This window comes from Plectropomus leopardus, chromosome 9 (assembly GCF_026936395.1).
Source record: "Plectropomus leopardus strain MGB_pleo_1.0 chromosome 9, ASM2693639v1, whole genome shotgun sequence".
NCBI classification, from domain to species: Eukaryota; Metazoa; Chordata; class Actinopteri; order Perciformes; family Serranidae; genus Plectropomus; species Plectropomus leopardus.
The window spans coordinates 15,119,406-15,135,774 of record NC_142184.1 but is presented as its reverse complement, the minus strand read 5'-3'; the positions used below and the strand labels follow the sequence as shown (position 1 = coordinate 15,135,774).

The window sequence follows — 16,369 nt, the reverse complement described above, 5'->3', positions numbered from 1 at the left end:
TCATTACAAATGTGCCTGCATGTATGTCAGCCAGTGATCATTAGACGCTCCTCTGAAGTACGTTGTGCCTTCACAAAATGTTCTAGATAAGACTCAGCTGTTTAAAGTAACGAATCAGCGTAATCTTCCCAACAAAAGTGGCCTACTTTTAGATGTGGACCCAGCTCCCTCTGTCTTTTTTGTCAAGTATTAAAAACTCTACTGTGATGGTGATGGTATGTGGGGTTTGATTAGATATGAGGAAAAAAGTACTTAAATGTAGGGGAGCGCAGGGTCAGTTTAGACATGGGGACAGTGATTTTTTAGCATGTGAGAATGCAACTATGTCTTCCATCTCATACTCAGCCACATCCTCACTTTCCCTTAACTCTTTACTCACTTTAACTCTTAACCTTTTAGCCATTACTCACATTTTATTCACATTTTTCTACAGTGTGTTAGCCATGTTTGTCTCCTTTGTTATTTTTCTTCAACCATACTGATATTAGTTATGACACATACAAAAAAAACATATCGGTGGAAAGCTGATTTTGTTGCCCATCAGTTCCTGTTAGTGTTACAGCTCATTTATACTCCTTCACCCATAGATTTGTCTGTTTCAAATACTGTAAATGTCACTGTCCTCATTCTTACATGCATCTTTATGATGGTACAGATACAGTCAATAAATAGCGACTACAGACAGTAGAGGTCTCTGTGTTCATTATATACATCCATTCACTGTATGTTTTTTTATGTCATCGTACTGATTCATTCAATTATACCATTTTTTTAAAAAAATTCTGTCTCGCCTCCAATGTTCGAATCTTGCTTGAACTATGCTACACTGCCTCCACAATCTCTGGTGGTAATCCTCTGTTTGGTCCTTTTTCTTAAGCTTTTAGAAAACATTCACAAATACAGACAAAATGAAGGGTCTGCTGTCTACATCTCCATGTCTAACGCTGAGCATAAATGAGCTTTTAGCTATCTTTATTTTGTTTGCTCAAAGTTTGTCTCCTCTCCATGGGACTGTTATGACAATTACCCAGGGGCAGTTGGGGTGTTGTTTATAATTCTCACCTTGTTACAAAATAACAAAAGTAGACAAAAAAAGACAAAAGCTTTTCCTAACAAAAAAAAAGATCCATTGTGAAGTCACTGAGTGAATGTTTACTCATTAGGCAGGGAATCGGAAACCCATTTTTGCCCCCTTCAAGAACTCCTTTGCTGCATAGGTGAATTTATTGACATAAATATTTTTTTTTCTGAAAGAAATATGTGAACACGCAACAATTTTTAAATTTAGACTGCAATTTTTTCAATTTGAATGATATATTTTTAGCCAAGAACAAGGTGATCCATATATTTAAATGAGAGGAAGGCGGCAGAAGGGAAGCAGAAACTAATGCTAACCAGCTGGTCCATTTTGGCATTACCACAGCACCTTATGTTAGCTCATATTTTATTTTATTTATTTTTCTCTTTTCTCATTTAAACTGGTTCTTTGGGGAAATTCGTTAGCTTTCACAACACCGCGCAGCAACTCGCCGCCTCCCCTCTATATATTTAAATAAGAGGAAGGCGGCAGAAGGGAAGTGGAAACTGTTTCTAATCAGCTGGTTAATTTCGGCATTATTACGGTATCCTATTATAGTATATATTGTATGTATTTTTATTTTCATTCTCTTTTCTCGTGGATTTTTCCATTTGAACTCCTTCTGAAAAATGCGTTAGCTTTCATACCGCTGCGCGGTACCTCGCTGCCTCGCCGTCATTCATTTAAATGAGAGGAAGGCGGCACGATGGAAGCCAAAGTTGTTGCTAATCAGCTGGTTAATTTCAGCATTGCCACTGAACCTCATGTTAGCTCATATTTTATTTTATTTTTGAAATTTGCGTTCTCTTTTCTCATCGACTTTTCCATTTGAACTTATTCTCCTAGAAAACTCGTTAGCTTTCACAACACCGCGCGGCAACTCGCCACCTCCCCTCTATATATTTAAATTACTGTTCGATTAGTCTGTCAGTATTGGAGGGTTATTACGTGGTGATACAAATATTCTCTCTCCGCTACTTTACTGGGATAGATATATTGTGCTAACTATTCAGTACACATCCTGCTGTTTCATTCCACTCATTTAAGTTCATATTTCCAAAACGAGATATTACATATAATATGAGAAGACACATCTTGCTCCCTTGTCTGGTTAAATGATTGAATGGATAAAGTAACAGGCATACCAGAGGTAGTCTGATAACACTTTTAAATATCTTTGCCTACAAAATATGTGCACTTTTGAAAGATGTTTTTGTCATTGAATCAGTTTAGTATTTAAAAATCAAGTTCAGACCAGCCTGTTTTTCTTGCACCTGCAGCACATCCCGAGTGTCATTAGTCATTAACCGTGTAACCAATTTGTCGTGAGTGACATATCCTGCTGATGTTATCCATACTTGTTGCAGGTTTTTTTTTTCAGTAACTTTTTAAGATGTGGGTATTTGTCTGACTCTGGCACAGGAAGAAGACCTCCCCATTAGTAATCCTGCCTGCAAAGCTCTGATTGGCTTGGTTATTTTCCAACCAACAACAGAACTATTTGTATCACTGAAAAAATCGAAGATGTGGGCAGTGATTCAGAGGTCTGGAGCCACCCTATGACATTTCTACCAGCCAGCTTTGGTATTTTTCAACCTGGACCCTATTTTCCCATGTTTTAGTGTCTAGGTGACTAATGGGAGCAACAGAAATTGGTCCAGTATTGAGCAAAAGTGCGGCAGCTGGCAGCAGCAAAAAAGGCTGCAATGTAACCACTTGGGGCAAAGTCATCCGAAATGCAAGTCCACTTAAAGTGCTTGTTTTTGCCACTGACAGGCCCAGACTATAATTCTAAGTGTTTGACAGCATTGTGGAGAGGATTCTCGCAGAGATAAATCTTGTTGAAGAGCACGATTAATTTGTTCTTACCAGAAACATCCCCAAGATCATTATCACCAAAAGTACCAGACTATATTTAAATAAACAGAAATTTAGTGTGTATAGAGCCAGCATATTTTCACATCTAACTTGCTTAATTAAGGGTTTATTTCGACCAAACCAGAGATGGTGATTATTGGAACAGTGGAAAGAGGAACCAAGACAGCTTTAAGTAAGTTTTATACCTGCTTCTGTTGACTTTAAATGAAGTGTGTTTATGATGATAAAATGACCTAGTATTTAAAAAAAGCCTGGTGGGTATGGTGATAGCGATTTTGGGGCTGTTTGTGGTTAAACAAAAAGAATCTTACTCTAACAAAAGTCTATGTCTGTAGGGGCACTTCCCATAATGTTGTCAGACACTTAGAATAATAATCTGAGCATGTCATATACAAGCACTTTTAGTGGTTGTAAATTAATGGTGCACAAATGCCCCAAATGGTTATATTGCAGCTTGTTTCGCTGCTGCAGCTGCAGCTGCAGCCCTCTCGCTCAGTACTGGACCAATTTAAATAATTGTTGTTCTCATTAGTCACATAGTCACAAAAACATGGGAAAGGGGCCAGGTTGAAAATACTGAACTGACCCTCTAAGGATACAGGCTGGCAGTATATCATATTTTTGTTATTGTCAATGCATCCTCAGCTCTGTCCATGGCTGCCCCAAGTCTATTCATTCCTTTTCTTTACAAATGAGTCACAAATGTACAATTTTAATTTTTCAAAAGGCTCTGTAATTTTCTAAATCAGCAGGGCACTGTAGTTTTTTTGTCAGCATTAGTCAAACATGCAAATGTAGTACATTTGCTTGTGACTAATTTCAGATGCGACCTGATACGTAATTGCTACCCTAGTGAGTATTTTCAACAGCAGAACAGTGTATATAGGATCAAACAATGCCCATATTCATCATAAATAAGGAACACGTCACCCAGTGTACTGATGTGATTTTGATTTGTTTTTATTCGTTTTTTGTCTTTTCTTAGAAAAATATAGAATTTCACCAGAATTGTTCATTAGCAGATTATGAATATAAAAAGGCAACTTTAGTGTCTAAAATTATAGGATCCATACAAAGATCATATGCAGAGTTTATATTATAGATCAGTATGAGCAACACATTGATTATATTTAACAGGGCAAATAACTCTTCACAAATACATCTATACAAAAACATGTACAAACAAACAACAAACAAAACAAACTTCTGTCCGTGAGCTAATGGCTAAAGAGCTGCCTGCCTTTCTTTAACCCTGTCGCTATGGCAGCAGCGCAGAGTTTCAGCAGGCAAGAAACCCTCAAGATTTTAAGGTGGAACTAAAGAAACAGTATATATGCAGTCGCCTGTGCAGTGCTAACATTTCAAGGACACCTTAACTAAGTGCAGATTCATGCATGGGATTGAGAGTCTGCTGTACAATCTCAATAACCATCTGGGGCTGTGCTGACTTTTTTGAGGGGGTGATTTTCAGCTTCCGAAAAACATTTACCTCGGTGTGGCACTGACAAAGAACGCGGCTCATTTCACCTGAGCCAAAAATAAGATCACTACCGTCTCTACCTCCTATACTTCTTCCTGTCTTGCCTTTGAATTGTGAAACCTTTTTACTGGCAAGCAGAGGTTGTTCTGCTGTGGCTCTCTCAGCTATATCTCACTGCCCCTTATTGCATTTAGAGACTGGAACCACGCACATTATCCTGTGTATGTGCCACAGCTAATGTATGTTTGAGAGAGAAGGAGTGTAAGCCTCCTTTGTTGGTCTCCCCACTGCGCCAGAGTCACAGAGCTGAAGAGTGAGAGGCAGAAAAAAAAGGAGAGAATAATGATGCGAGAGAAACACAGCAGTGGATCCCCAGTCCACCCACACTGCTCGGCACAGCACAGCGGCAGTGCACTTTTGTCATGTCTTAGTTCAGAGCCACATGCAAATGCATAAATCTTTCATCTTAGACAGCGTTCTCACTAAGGAGCCTACACAGACTATTTTGCTCCCTTGAAAATATCAGGCAACAGAAAACAGAAAGGAATTTCTAATGCCTTTTTATCTGCACACACAGAAACACCACTTAATTATTTGCTCTAAAGCTGAAGAGCGCCAAGTGCCCAATCACTCATGTCACTTTGCTGAATGACTTTTGTGTGTTTGTATAGCTGTATGTTTTTGCCGGGGCGTCGAGTAAGAATGGTATCCCTGTCATAGCTTTTGCTCACAGGAGTCAATACCTTGTCAACATCTTTATACACTGTGTCAACAATTCTGCTGACTGTTTGGTGGAAGCAGAAGTGACAGGACAGCGACTGCCACCCACCGCGCTCTGATTTGGTTTTCACATAGAGAGAGTTTTTACTATGGGCTTCACAAGCCCACTTGAATAAATTCTGAACACCCGTCCTGCCTCATTTTCTGTGCAGGCACATGAATACCTGTGAATTAGTGTTCCAAAACAGGAAGTCAAGTCAAGTCAATTTTATTTATAGAGCCCATTATCACAAAACATGGTTTGCCTCAGAGGGCGTTACAGTGTACAACATCTCTCTGCCCTTAGACCCTCACATCGCCCAAGGAAAAACTCCCGAAAAAGAACCCCTTTAACAGGGGGAAAAAAAAAGAAGAATCCTCAGGAAGAGCGGCAGAGGATGATGAGGGATACCTCTTCCAGGACTGACAGACGTGCAATAGATGTCGTTAATAACAAATGAAATACAATTGTGGCAAAAAGGAAAGAGAAAGAGAGAGGGGGGAGGGGGAGAGAGGCACAGCAGGAAGACCAGTGGGTCAAAAGACTCCAGTGGTGCCATTTCTGTAGCCTGGTGAGACCATCCTGATGATATGAGCTCAGTTTTGTGTTTCTCTCAGGAGTACTCACCTTGACAGACCAACTCCAGCCAATCCTGACATTACACTGCACAAAGGCATTGTTATTTTAAACAGTAAAAGTAAATCTAAAAAATACAATTTATATTCAATATTTTTATGTGATGTGTTCCTTGTTGACAACAATCCCAGTAAAGTTTTGGCAATACAATGGAATTTTCTGAATATTTCGCCATTTCTCATTCAGCAACCAGCTGCCTCTGGAGTGTCAAAATAGCAGTTAACAGCATCCTTGTTGTTCTTCCAAAGCATTGTTAACACAGATCTGCATGGCCGTGATCCCCAGCTCTACAGCCTCTTCTATTGGCTCCTGTATAAGTGCAATCAATGACAAAACAACAATGAACATTGTTTTTTGGAAACATCTTCATCACCAGCAGAGCCAGTTGATAAATCAAGCTTTTGTTAAATCCGGTCTGAAGAATGGGGAACATGTCTTTTACCATGTGCATGCTCTTGTTCTTGTTTATTTGTTGTTATTGACTCTATTTCTGCAATAACTTCAATTATCACTGTTTACTAAGTCAGAATCAGCACGTATTGCTTTTTTGCTATTTCTGTTTTGTAAGCGTAGGTCTGCATTTTACATTATCAACTGTTACACAGGCCCTGACTGGCTGCCTATGTTGTCAACTACGGTGTGTGAGTGTGTAAAATAAAATGTTTCGCTCACATCATCAGGATGGTCTTACCAGACTACCATTTCTGCATGTGGAATATATGTGCTGTCGCTTTGCGTAACAGCAGAGGGATTTGTGGCTCTGCATCAACATGGAAATGGACATTTAAGGTCTTGTAAACTGACATTTGTAACGCACATCAGCGTCACAAAGTCAAAAAGAAACATTTGTGTGCTTGTGCATGATATATTTTATTAAAATAGCCCCATTTTCTGGTGCCTGAAATGGGCTTTTTCTCTTTCTACCTCTGCCTTTCTTGTTTTACAAGAGTCTTTTGGCCTGAAACTTTTGTAGCATATTCAATGACAAGTGTCCTTGGTAGTAAAACTGGAGGGAGATGAAATTCCCTTCTGGCTAAAAACGAAGGAAAAGGTGGAATGGCCCTCCATTCAAAAGCCACAAGCTCTGCTCTAGATACAAAAGACAACATGTTCCCAAAAGTGTTTTGGACATATGCTGCTGGTCCTTTCTCCACACTTTTTATAGCCAGAGCTATTAAAGTACTTAATTCCCATGCCAAGTGTCATCAGACTCCCCCCGTCCCATTTCAAAAATGGTATCTCCATTCGTGCTTACGAGCTGCTATATGCAGTGCCAAGGTGAATAGACTTGTAAAATGCAGCAGTTGTTCATTCTCTCTCAGCATTGTGGGATGATAAAAATGACCTCATCAACAATGCAGACCTCATGTATAAAATAGAGAACAATCGTTTTTTCCCATTAATGCCATTCAACGTTTACTTTCGCCAGGGAAATCTCATGTTGACTGACATCTACATTAACACACTGTCTTGCACACACTCTGCAGCCATAATTGAGTGATATGCACGCATAGAGGCAACTGACAGGCTTGAGAGCTCGCACAAATCCACATTTAAAAATCTCATTTTCCTCATGCGCAATGTTTCAGGTGTCCGCAGTCCTCTCTGAGCTAATTAGTGAAATCTTCAGGGCTCTGCTTGAGACAGGCTGCTGCACACTGAGAGCAGATGGGGACCGTATGATGCTTTGGCTGACCTGTTTATCCTCCCTACATCTCCTGTTGTTGTCCACTTTGTGATTGAAATGCATTACCTTTAACCTGTGGAGATGTGCACTAATTTGAATTTCTGATATGAAAGCACAGCTGAGAGTTCATATATCTAAGCATGTTTCGAATATGAAAATGTATTCCTCCAGAGGCCTTTGTGCTGCCGTGATGATGCATAGGAAGCAGGTGAAAGTGTGCTATGTTGGTCAGTCGGGAGCTTACCTTCCTGTACGTGATTATCATAAAGGTTCAGGTCATTGTGTTTTAACTCAGAGTAACAGAGTCAAACACTCTTACCCTTTGTGTGGTCCACCACACAGTAAAAGCCAAGGGGTTAAAAGTTCATGTTTTGTTCCTATTAGAAGAGGTGCTGTCATACCAGCGACTAACACTTTTCTATCCTGCTGTATTTTTCCTGCATTTGTCTCTCTCGCTCTGTACAGGCAGTGCCGGCACCTCTGTTGTGTTTAACAAGAACGGCGATGCTCCAGGACGCTATGACCTGTTCCAGTTCCAGATGACCAACTCCTCCACCCCAGAGTATAAGGTGGTAGGACAGTGGGTGGAGAACCTTCAGCTCAGGGTAAGACGATTTACTGATACTGACAGCGCAGGCGACAAACTCACAGTGTCAGAATGTTGTTAAAAATGCTTGTATCTAAACAGGATGTCTGGGCTCAGTCATGCGAAAAATTTACAAGCGTGAAGACTTTCTGTGTTTTCCTAAAATTGAAATCTCTTATGTGACAAGGGGGTGCACATTATTTGCATCTCAAATGCGGAGAGAGCTCAGGTGCAGACACGTTTTACTTTCAGCCTAATTGATGTATTCTGGGTGCAAAAAATGAATCTGTTTGTGCAATTTAGCAAGAAAAGAAAAGTGTTACTCTCTACCCAGAAGATAAATGTTCAAAATTCTTCAGGTATAATATTTTTTTCTCCAACAATGAATAGAGAAACATGTTCACACACACATTTCAGTGTTGCCTAAAAAGGTAAACCAAATATTAAATGTATTCTAACATCCTACTAAAAGTTACTTGTAGACTTTTTCATAACTGAGCACATTGGTGTGCATTTTGGGGGAACATGTCCCTCTTAATATTTAGAACATGTGCCATTGTTTCTGCCAATAAAAATATGAAAGTAGCATAGGATAAAATTAATGACATTTTCACCATGAATTGATTTGAGAACAGGCACAAATTGGTGCATTCAAATTCACCAGAGTGGAGAAAATTAAGTGCTTGACACTCACAACTTTCTGGGGGAGAGCCCAAACCCCCCCGTTTTATATGTGTCTCGCCCCAGTGTTGAAGCAATATCCTTTATTAAATGTGTTCACATGGACATGAACACCTGTTTCTGAAGTTCATCTTGGTTATGATCATCGTTGAGGAATAGTGTTTACATGAGCACAGAGAAATCAGGTTATTCATATTCCCAGTAGTCTGACCTAGACAGACCTATCTCGCGTTGTGCCGGCGTGAGAGAAAGGTCTGGCTAAACCCATTATAATTCCACACTAGAGGGGAAAAGGCTATGAATTGTTTGTATATCTTCATGCCAATAACAATTGTTTGGCGGCTTTAAGCCCAGGATGCAGCATTGGTGCTTTTGCAAGTTGTGTCTGGAGGGAACTTGTTTTGATGCAACATTTGCACAAGAGAGGGCAAGCCCCGGCATCAAAATGGCTGAGTCCCTGCAAAAGAAAACATTAACACTAGAGCTGTCATGTCATGCGTTCATCGTGATGTGATTTTTTTAAAAAAATGTTTTTGTTTTTTTAATCATGCTAATTTAATGACATACTAGCTTGTCAGGAAGGGGGGGTTAATTCTGGCAATGGGAAAACAGAATTGTCATTTCACAGGGGTTCCTTGACCCCTGACCTCAAGATATCTGAATGAAAATGGGTTCTATGGGTACTCATGAGTCTCCCCTTTATAGACATTATGCTGGTCCCATGCAGTTTTTTGCTGCCATTTGATTCCTATTCAAGAATCTGATAAGAATTGCTTTAATAACACAATTAATTTAAATATAAATGGGCGGTTAAAAACAATAATCTGGAAAATATCTTTATCTACAAAGAACCAGACAGAGCAGATAACGGAGAAAAAAACAAGGCACTCCATCTTCAGGTGAAATAATCCCATATTTTTTCTTTGAGCACAGGCGATCTAACAGACCAACACATAGTGACGCCAGGTCTGAATACATAAAGATAGAGATGATTTCACCTGAAGACAGAGTGCCTTTGGGGGTTTTCTGTTGGTCTGCATTTTGACACTTCCATGGATAAAAGTATTTGTATCACTTTAACCGCCCGTCTATGTTTAAATTAATTTTGTGTTTACTGTCCGATAAGGCAGAGGTTATTTGTGAATTACGTGCCTTTTTGAAAAACATTCTTCCTTTAACTTGTCTAACGAAAGAGCAGCTGATGGACCAGCCATCAGAGCAGCACTTCCTTAATCCATTGTAACCAAATCTATAATTCATTAAGATTATATTCTTACATTCAAACAAAATATGACACTCATCTCCCAAACGATTTGGATCACAGACGCTGCAGATCGTCTAGTTTCTACAAGCCTTATGCATCTTTCAGTGACTTTCCGGTGCTGTTCACTTTAAAATTACAAATAGCCTGCTTCTACTTTTGGTTTTCATACAACAGATACTTTTCCAGTCTAATACGCTCACAGCCATTTTGCACTAGATAGTCCTCCAGGTCTTGACAAACAATGCAAACAACAATGGTGATCATTTTTCACCCTGTCTCACTGCTGCGAGGCTTGCAAAAAATCTCAGTTCCATTAACAAATATGCATGATTTTATGTTTTTGTACATATTCATTACTACATCAAATAATTTACCATTATTACCTGCTTTGTAGCAGAGTGCTTCCCTCTAGACAGTATCAGAAGCCTTATTATAAATCAATGAAAGAACAAAGCAACTTTTTCTTTATTAAAAACAATGCACAACAAGAATGAGTTTCAGTAAAAAGATATGATCGATGGAGGAATAAACCTCCTTCTTAATCCTGCCTGAGTTTCCCTCAGGATAGAATTATCCTCACATAACTTACAGAGCCTTGAATTTAATACATTTGGTAAAAGTTTACCCAGTCAACTCAGAGGTGTGATGCCTCTGTAATTATTACAGTCTCTGATGTCACCTTTCATCTAAAAAAAATGTCACAATTAAACATTGCACCCAATCTTCAGGAACAACATCAGAGTCTAAAACCTTGTTAAACAAAGAGACATATAGGGGCATAAAAATGCACGCAGTGCTTTTAAATTGCTCCTTCAAGACTCTGTCTATTCCCGCTGCTTTTCCCAGTCTTAGTTTTAGAATAACCTCCTTAATTTCTTGCTTAGTAATTGTAGCATTTAAGACATCACTGTCAAAAATATGTCCATTATATTTAGCTTTAAAAAAACGAATTTATCAGTACATCCCAGTCAGACAACCTTATAAAATGCTTGTTGAAGTCTTTAGGCATAATTGTACATTGTTTCTTATCTTAACTGCAGCCATTCAGCATCTAACAATAAAGCCAAAATCCTGTGTGAAAGAGGTGGTCAGTAACAGGCTTATACCCTCAGTCTACATCCTGTGAGCCAGAATTTATCCCCTGTATACATAAAAAATACAGCTAACCCAAGTACTGATTACTGCATGCCATTTGCACAGGCACTGTGATGTTTACAAAAACAAACTGGCAGTAGTCGATAAGAGCAACAGGAAATACTAAATTGTACACTGTACATTTACAAGCACTCGTCAGTGTTACTGTTAATTTCTTCTCTGCTCTGATCGCCAACAGCTGTCCGCTATGAGCTCCGACAACCGTCTCCCTCTCTCTCGCTTTCCTAGATCACATACTCACTACATACAGAGCTATTCCTAAAAAGAGCTACGTTACCCTTAAAGCACAGTCCTCCACACTGATGTCAGCCCGTCACTGACACAATCAATGGATGAAGATGCACATCCTGTTTCAGGGTTCCTAGACATTTTTATAAATAAAGAATATAATAGAATAGAGTAGAATGACCAATAACACACAATACTGTATACTTAGACACAGCAGCAATCAGTGTTTCCTGTACACATTTTTTGCCTTTTTGCTGTTGACTGATTCGGTGACTTAGTTGGTCAAAGTTCACCAAAGTTTTACTCTGCAGTGGAAGTGAATGTTTTATTTGTCTCTGCTAGCATTAAATTAGCGGGAGGCAAATATTCAACCATGTTAATTTCAATCATGTGACCACGCCCTCAAACGCATAGATGGAATACTGCAAAAACCCAATCATTAACAGGTTATTGATGTCCATGTAAATGCACCGATAAATAAAAAACTGCTTTTATCAAAGACTATAAACTATGCAAAAGCTGCTTTTAAGAGAAAAAAAAGCATGCAATTATTCCACAAAAGATTTAGAAATCAGAGACACAATGCAGCACTTTTAGTCTGTCACATTTTGTATTCTTTTAGAAAGGGGTTTAATGTGTTTCCACCTGTGAAAGGATGTCAGAGTAGGACTAAAACATCACTGAGGGCTTGATTTGAGAGTTTAGCATATAAAAGACATCAGCAGATATTACTCCACTGTGAGTCCTCTCTCGCTGCATAGGTCTGGAGGACTGATGGTAGAGGAGTAGCAAGAAGAGAACAACATTTTTTTAACCCAAGTGTCAAACCATATATGTTCAGTGTTTGGCAGCAGAGAGCTGCTGAAGATGTTGACTTTGTTGGAAACTGACACCTAAATAAACACCTCCCATGTTACTCCTGATGTAGCTTTTCCTGCAGGTTTTACTGTACATGGTGAAACTCTGAATTTATCGGGTGGAATTTAAGGTACACCCATGAGAACAAGATATGAAAGTTCTGGGTCCTTTACAGAGAAACTGGTGGATTTTAAAAGGTAAATATATATATTTTTAGCATATTCAAAAGATAGCAGAACTCAGGGGATAACAACATGGATTGGGCATTTTTCATTTCATGGGAGCTTTAAATAACTACCTGCAGAAATATACTGTGTAATATCAGGTTAGGCGTGGAGCTGGAGACAGCTGCCGCGCTGCTTTTATAGGTGCAAGGTGTTGGTTTTTGTAGCTACTATGATAGATCTCACTGTCACAACACAAAAATGGGCTCGGGTGATTCATGTGGTCAATAAAGAAACTGATGAGTTTTATTTTATTTCAAGGCAAACGTGGTTTGAAATAGCCCGTGTTGTATGATAGCTTCAGAGCTGAGCTGAACATTTCTTTGTATTTCCATGTAACTCAGCTTACACACAAAAAACATGACATTTACATACAGATGAGTTAGCATTTGCATAATGGCTCTCTGGTTCATGAGAATTACACTCAACCGAATGGATTGGATGGCACAGGTGGAACAATGTCTGCTGCTGGAGATTTGTGCTGCATTCTGTTTTAGTGTAATTACAAACCAAATGCTGTTATAATGCAATTATATTCCTATGCAATAGCTGTCATTTTGTTCAGTAACACATTATGGGGAAACCTCATTCAAAGGTTATATTGAGATGAGCATCCTCATCGATAAAGGAGCTCAATGCAGCACTGTTCCACCTCACAAAACCGCAAATTAACTGTAAAATTAACAACTAAAGCAAAACCCAAATGAAAACTATGGCAGCCGAATGAGTCCAAGGTGTCAAAATCTTGCTTCCGGTCTCCATAGCAACAGAGCTGTTGGTCTCATTACTGTTTCCACACTGTGTGTAATCGGGAGGTTTTCCAGTGAGCACCATTCATTGTCCAAATAACAAATGGCACCTTCATGCCCTCAGATAAATGGCAGATGATAATCTACCTAGACACCAGAGAAACAACACATTTGTCACACAGGTACACAAAACACACACACACACACACACACACACACACACACACACACACACACACACACACACACACACACACACTCTAGGTGCGTGTGTGTGTGTGCTGCAAAGGTGCAGCTGTATCTGCAATTATTGGCAGTTGCCACATTAGGAGGAGGCGATGCTGTTAGTTTCCTTAGCTGGATTCCTGTTGTATGTGATGCTATCCGTACCTGGTGGAGATTTTTTTTTTTTTAATCTGATGATGTTAAAGAGCAACATGCGAGCGTACAGCTACAAGTGGTGAGACTGTGAGAATTTTCCTGTGTTTGATGTTTGCTCATATTGGTTTGAATTCCATTTCACACCACAGAAATGAAAAGATCAGCAGCACAAATTTTTAAAGGAATATTTTGACATTTTGGAGAATACACTTATTCCTTTTCTTTTTTCCCCAGAGTTAGATGAGAAGATTGATGCTACTCTCATGTCTGTGTGCCAAATATGAGCCAGCTTAGTTTAACAAAAAATCCGCCTACCAGCACCTCTAAAGCTACCTAATTAGCACTTAATATCTCCTCTGTTCAACTGCAAAAATTGAAGTGTAAAAATAAGAAATGGTGGTTTTACAGGAGGTAGCGTGCAGCACTTTTTCTTGAAATCTTCTTTAAGTCTGACAGTCACTGTGACAGCAGCAGCCAGTTTTAGTATGGATTAAACAAACAAGATACAACATGCTACTTAGTGAGCTTTAGAGGTGCTGGTAGGGTGCTTCTTACCTTTGGACAAAGCCAGGCTTGCTGTTTCCTCATGCTTTCAGTCTTGATGCTAAGCTAAGCTAAGCGGGAGCAGCTCCATATTTAACAGACAGACATTAGAGGGGTGTTGATCTTTTCATCTAACTCTCAGGAGGAAAACAAGTATGTGTATTTTCCCTGTGGAATTTTCTTGTAAACAAAATAAGCTATGTTTATGAGTGTTACCCACTAAAATGGAGTGTGTGTATCCTTGAGTTCTAACAAATGTGATGAATTCATGAATGCATTCTTCATGAAACATTTGCAAAGCTGATTTAGTATTTTAAATGCAACTTTGTAGATCAACGTTTGCATGTGTGCAGTCTTGTTCTTCTTCATCTCTATAAACAGATTATTGCATATGTGCAGAAATCTGGAGGCAACAGGATAAGATGTTGGTGTTGGAAGCAATAATAAAAACAACAACAACAACAGCAACAACAATAATAATAATATAAATAATAGCTTGAATTTCTAAAGAACCTTTCACAAGACCCAAGGATGCTTGACACTGTAGAGTAAACAAAACTAAACAACAACAACAAAAAAAACTGAAAATGAAATAATGCAACTGGCCTACATGTTGATTTCTACCAATATCAAAAACAGATATATGTATTTTTTAATTGACAAAGTAAATATGTGTAAAACATCAACCCTATGTTAACGTTTTTTTCTTATTTTGCACAATGAATGAATATTACATGCATTGAAAAGCATTGGATTTAATGTCTCCATATGCTGATCACTGTAAGAGTATGTGTAATATGATGTTAATTCCATTCCAGAAGAGACTTGATCATTGAATCTAGATGGGGAAAATAATGGATATACTGTTTTTGGTTATCAGCCAAATGAGTTGTTATATGTCGAATTATCAAATATCGGCAAAAAATCTAATTTCATGCATCCCTACAAAATACAGCACTTAGTTTGTCGTGGAAATGAATGATTTGAATGATAAATGAGCAGTTCTAGACCTTTGAAATGTTATCAAACTAAATGCATCAATTCCTAATAGTGAAACAAAGCATGTCTCAGGGGTTGTGATGCTTAAAAAAATCACTACTGATTAACAGACATCTCTCTCACATTGTAAGTCTATAGGGAAAAAAAAAAACTTTTGAGCCCAATGGCATCACACAACACACCCAGAAGTTGGTGACACACTTGAAAAAAAAAATTCCTAGCTCTGTTTGAGTTCTGAAACTCTATAGTGTGCCTGTAAGTCATGAATTCACTGTCAACGTGACATAATGCACACTACAAAAATTAACACAGGAATTAATTCCTGTTCATTTTCAATATAGTTTTAATGATATGCCACTTTATGATTTTACTGTAGTTTGTTCCACACTCGTTGTTTCAAAGCACCTTTCAAATCTGTCATATTCAAGCAGTTTAATAATCATACCACCAAAATATGTAATGTGCTACTTTTCTTTTTATCATATTGCTGTGAAGCTGCCATGTTGGAGAATCTTAAGTCTTCTGGTGCTTTTAAAGGCATGGCATCAGTGCACTTTCATAATAAATAAAAAGATCAGCTCAGAGTGTAATGAAAGCTTTTAAAACACCCTAACAAAATATGCAAGAGCCCTAAAAAATTCCATTTCTTCACAGCTTTTTTAAGGCCATCTTGTACATTCAGACTATGGTTTGAGCTTAAACCATGAAACACCTCGGGGCCTTTTTCAGATTGGAGTTTCACATAGTTCTTCAGTGCATCTGTATACTGCACTTTTCATTTTGATGACAAGATCATAAATAGAAATAGCTCTGCAAAGTCTAAAAGAGGCATTTGCACTCCCAGAGTCCCATTCTCCTTCCTTATCATCACACATTTCATACCTCACTGGCTTCTGTATTAAAACATAATGTCTTTTGCATTTCACATTTCTTTATTTTTATTTCACTGAACAAAGGTAAGCTCTGTTGCCATGGTGATTTCAATTACTTTCAAGTATTAGAAAAGGCAATCCCTCTTAGAAATTGGCAAGACAGATGTTGTACAGTATTAGGTTAATAGTTTTTTTTTTTCAACTATGTTTTTCAACTGTTTGCAAAGAATGTAGCACCATGCAAATCAAAATACAGCAATTTATGGCCACTTAAAATGCTGTAGATGATACATTCAGGTACCATTCATTC

At 38.5% G+C, this 16,369-nt stretch overlaps 1 protein-coding gene across 3 annotated transcripts in view; it reads left to right on the top strand.

Annotated features, from left to right (window-relative positions):
- LOC121947349 (metabotropic glutamate receptor 7-like) overlaps positions 1–16,369 on the top strand; it is a 186,410-nt gene that overhangs the window by 118,471 nt on the left and 51,570 nt on the right. For all 3 annotated transcript variants that reach the window (XM_088082060.1, XM_088082059.1, XM_042492355.2), the window contains one exon: positions 7,985–8,124. In XM_088082060.1, the coding sequence (XP_087938186.1) occupies positions 7,985–8,124 (140 nt within the window). The remainder of the gene's footprint in view (positions 1–7,984; positions 8,125–16,369) is intronic.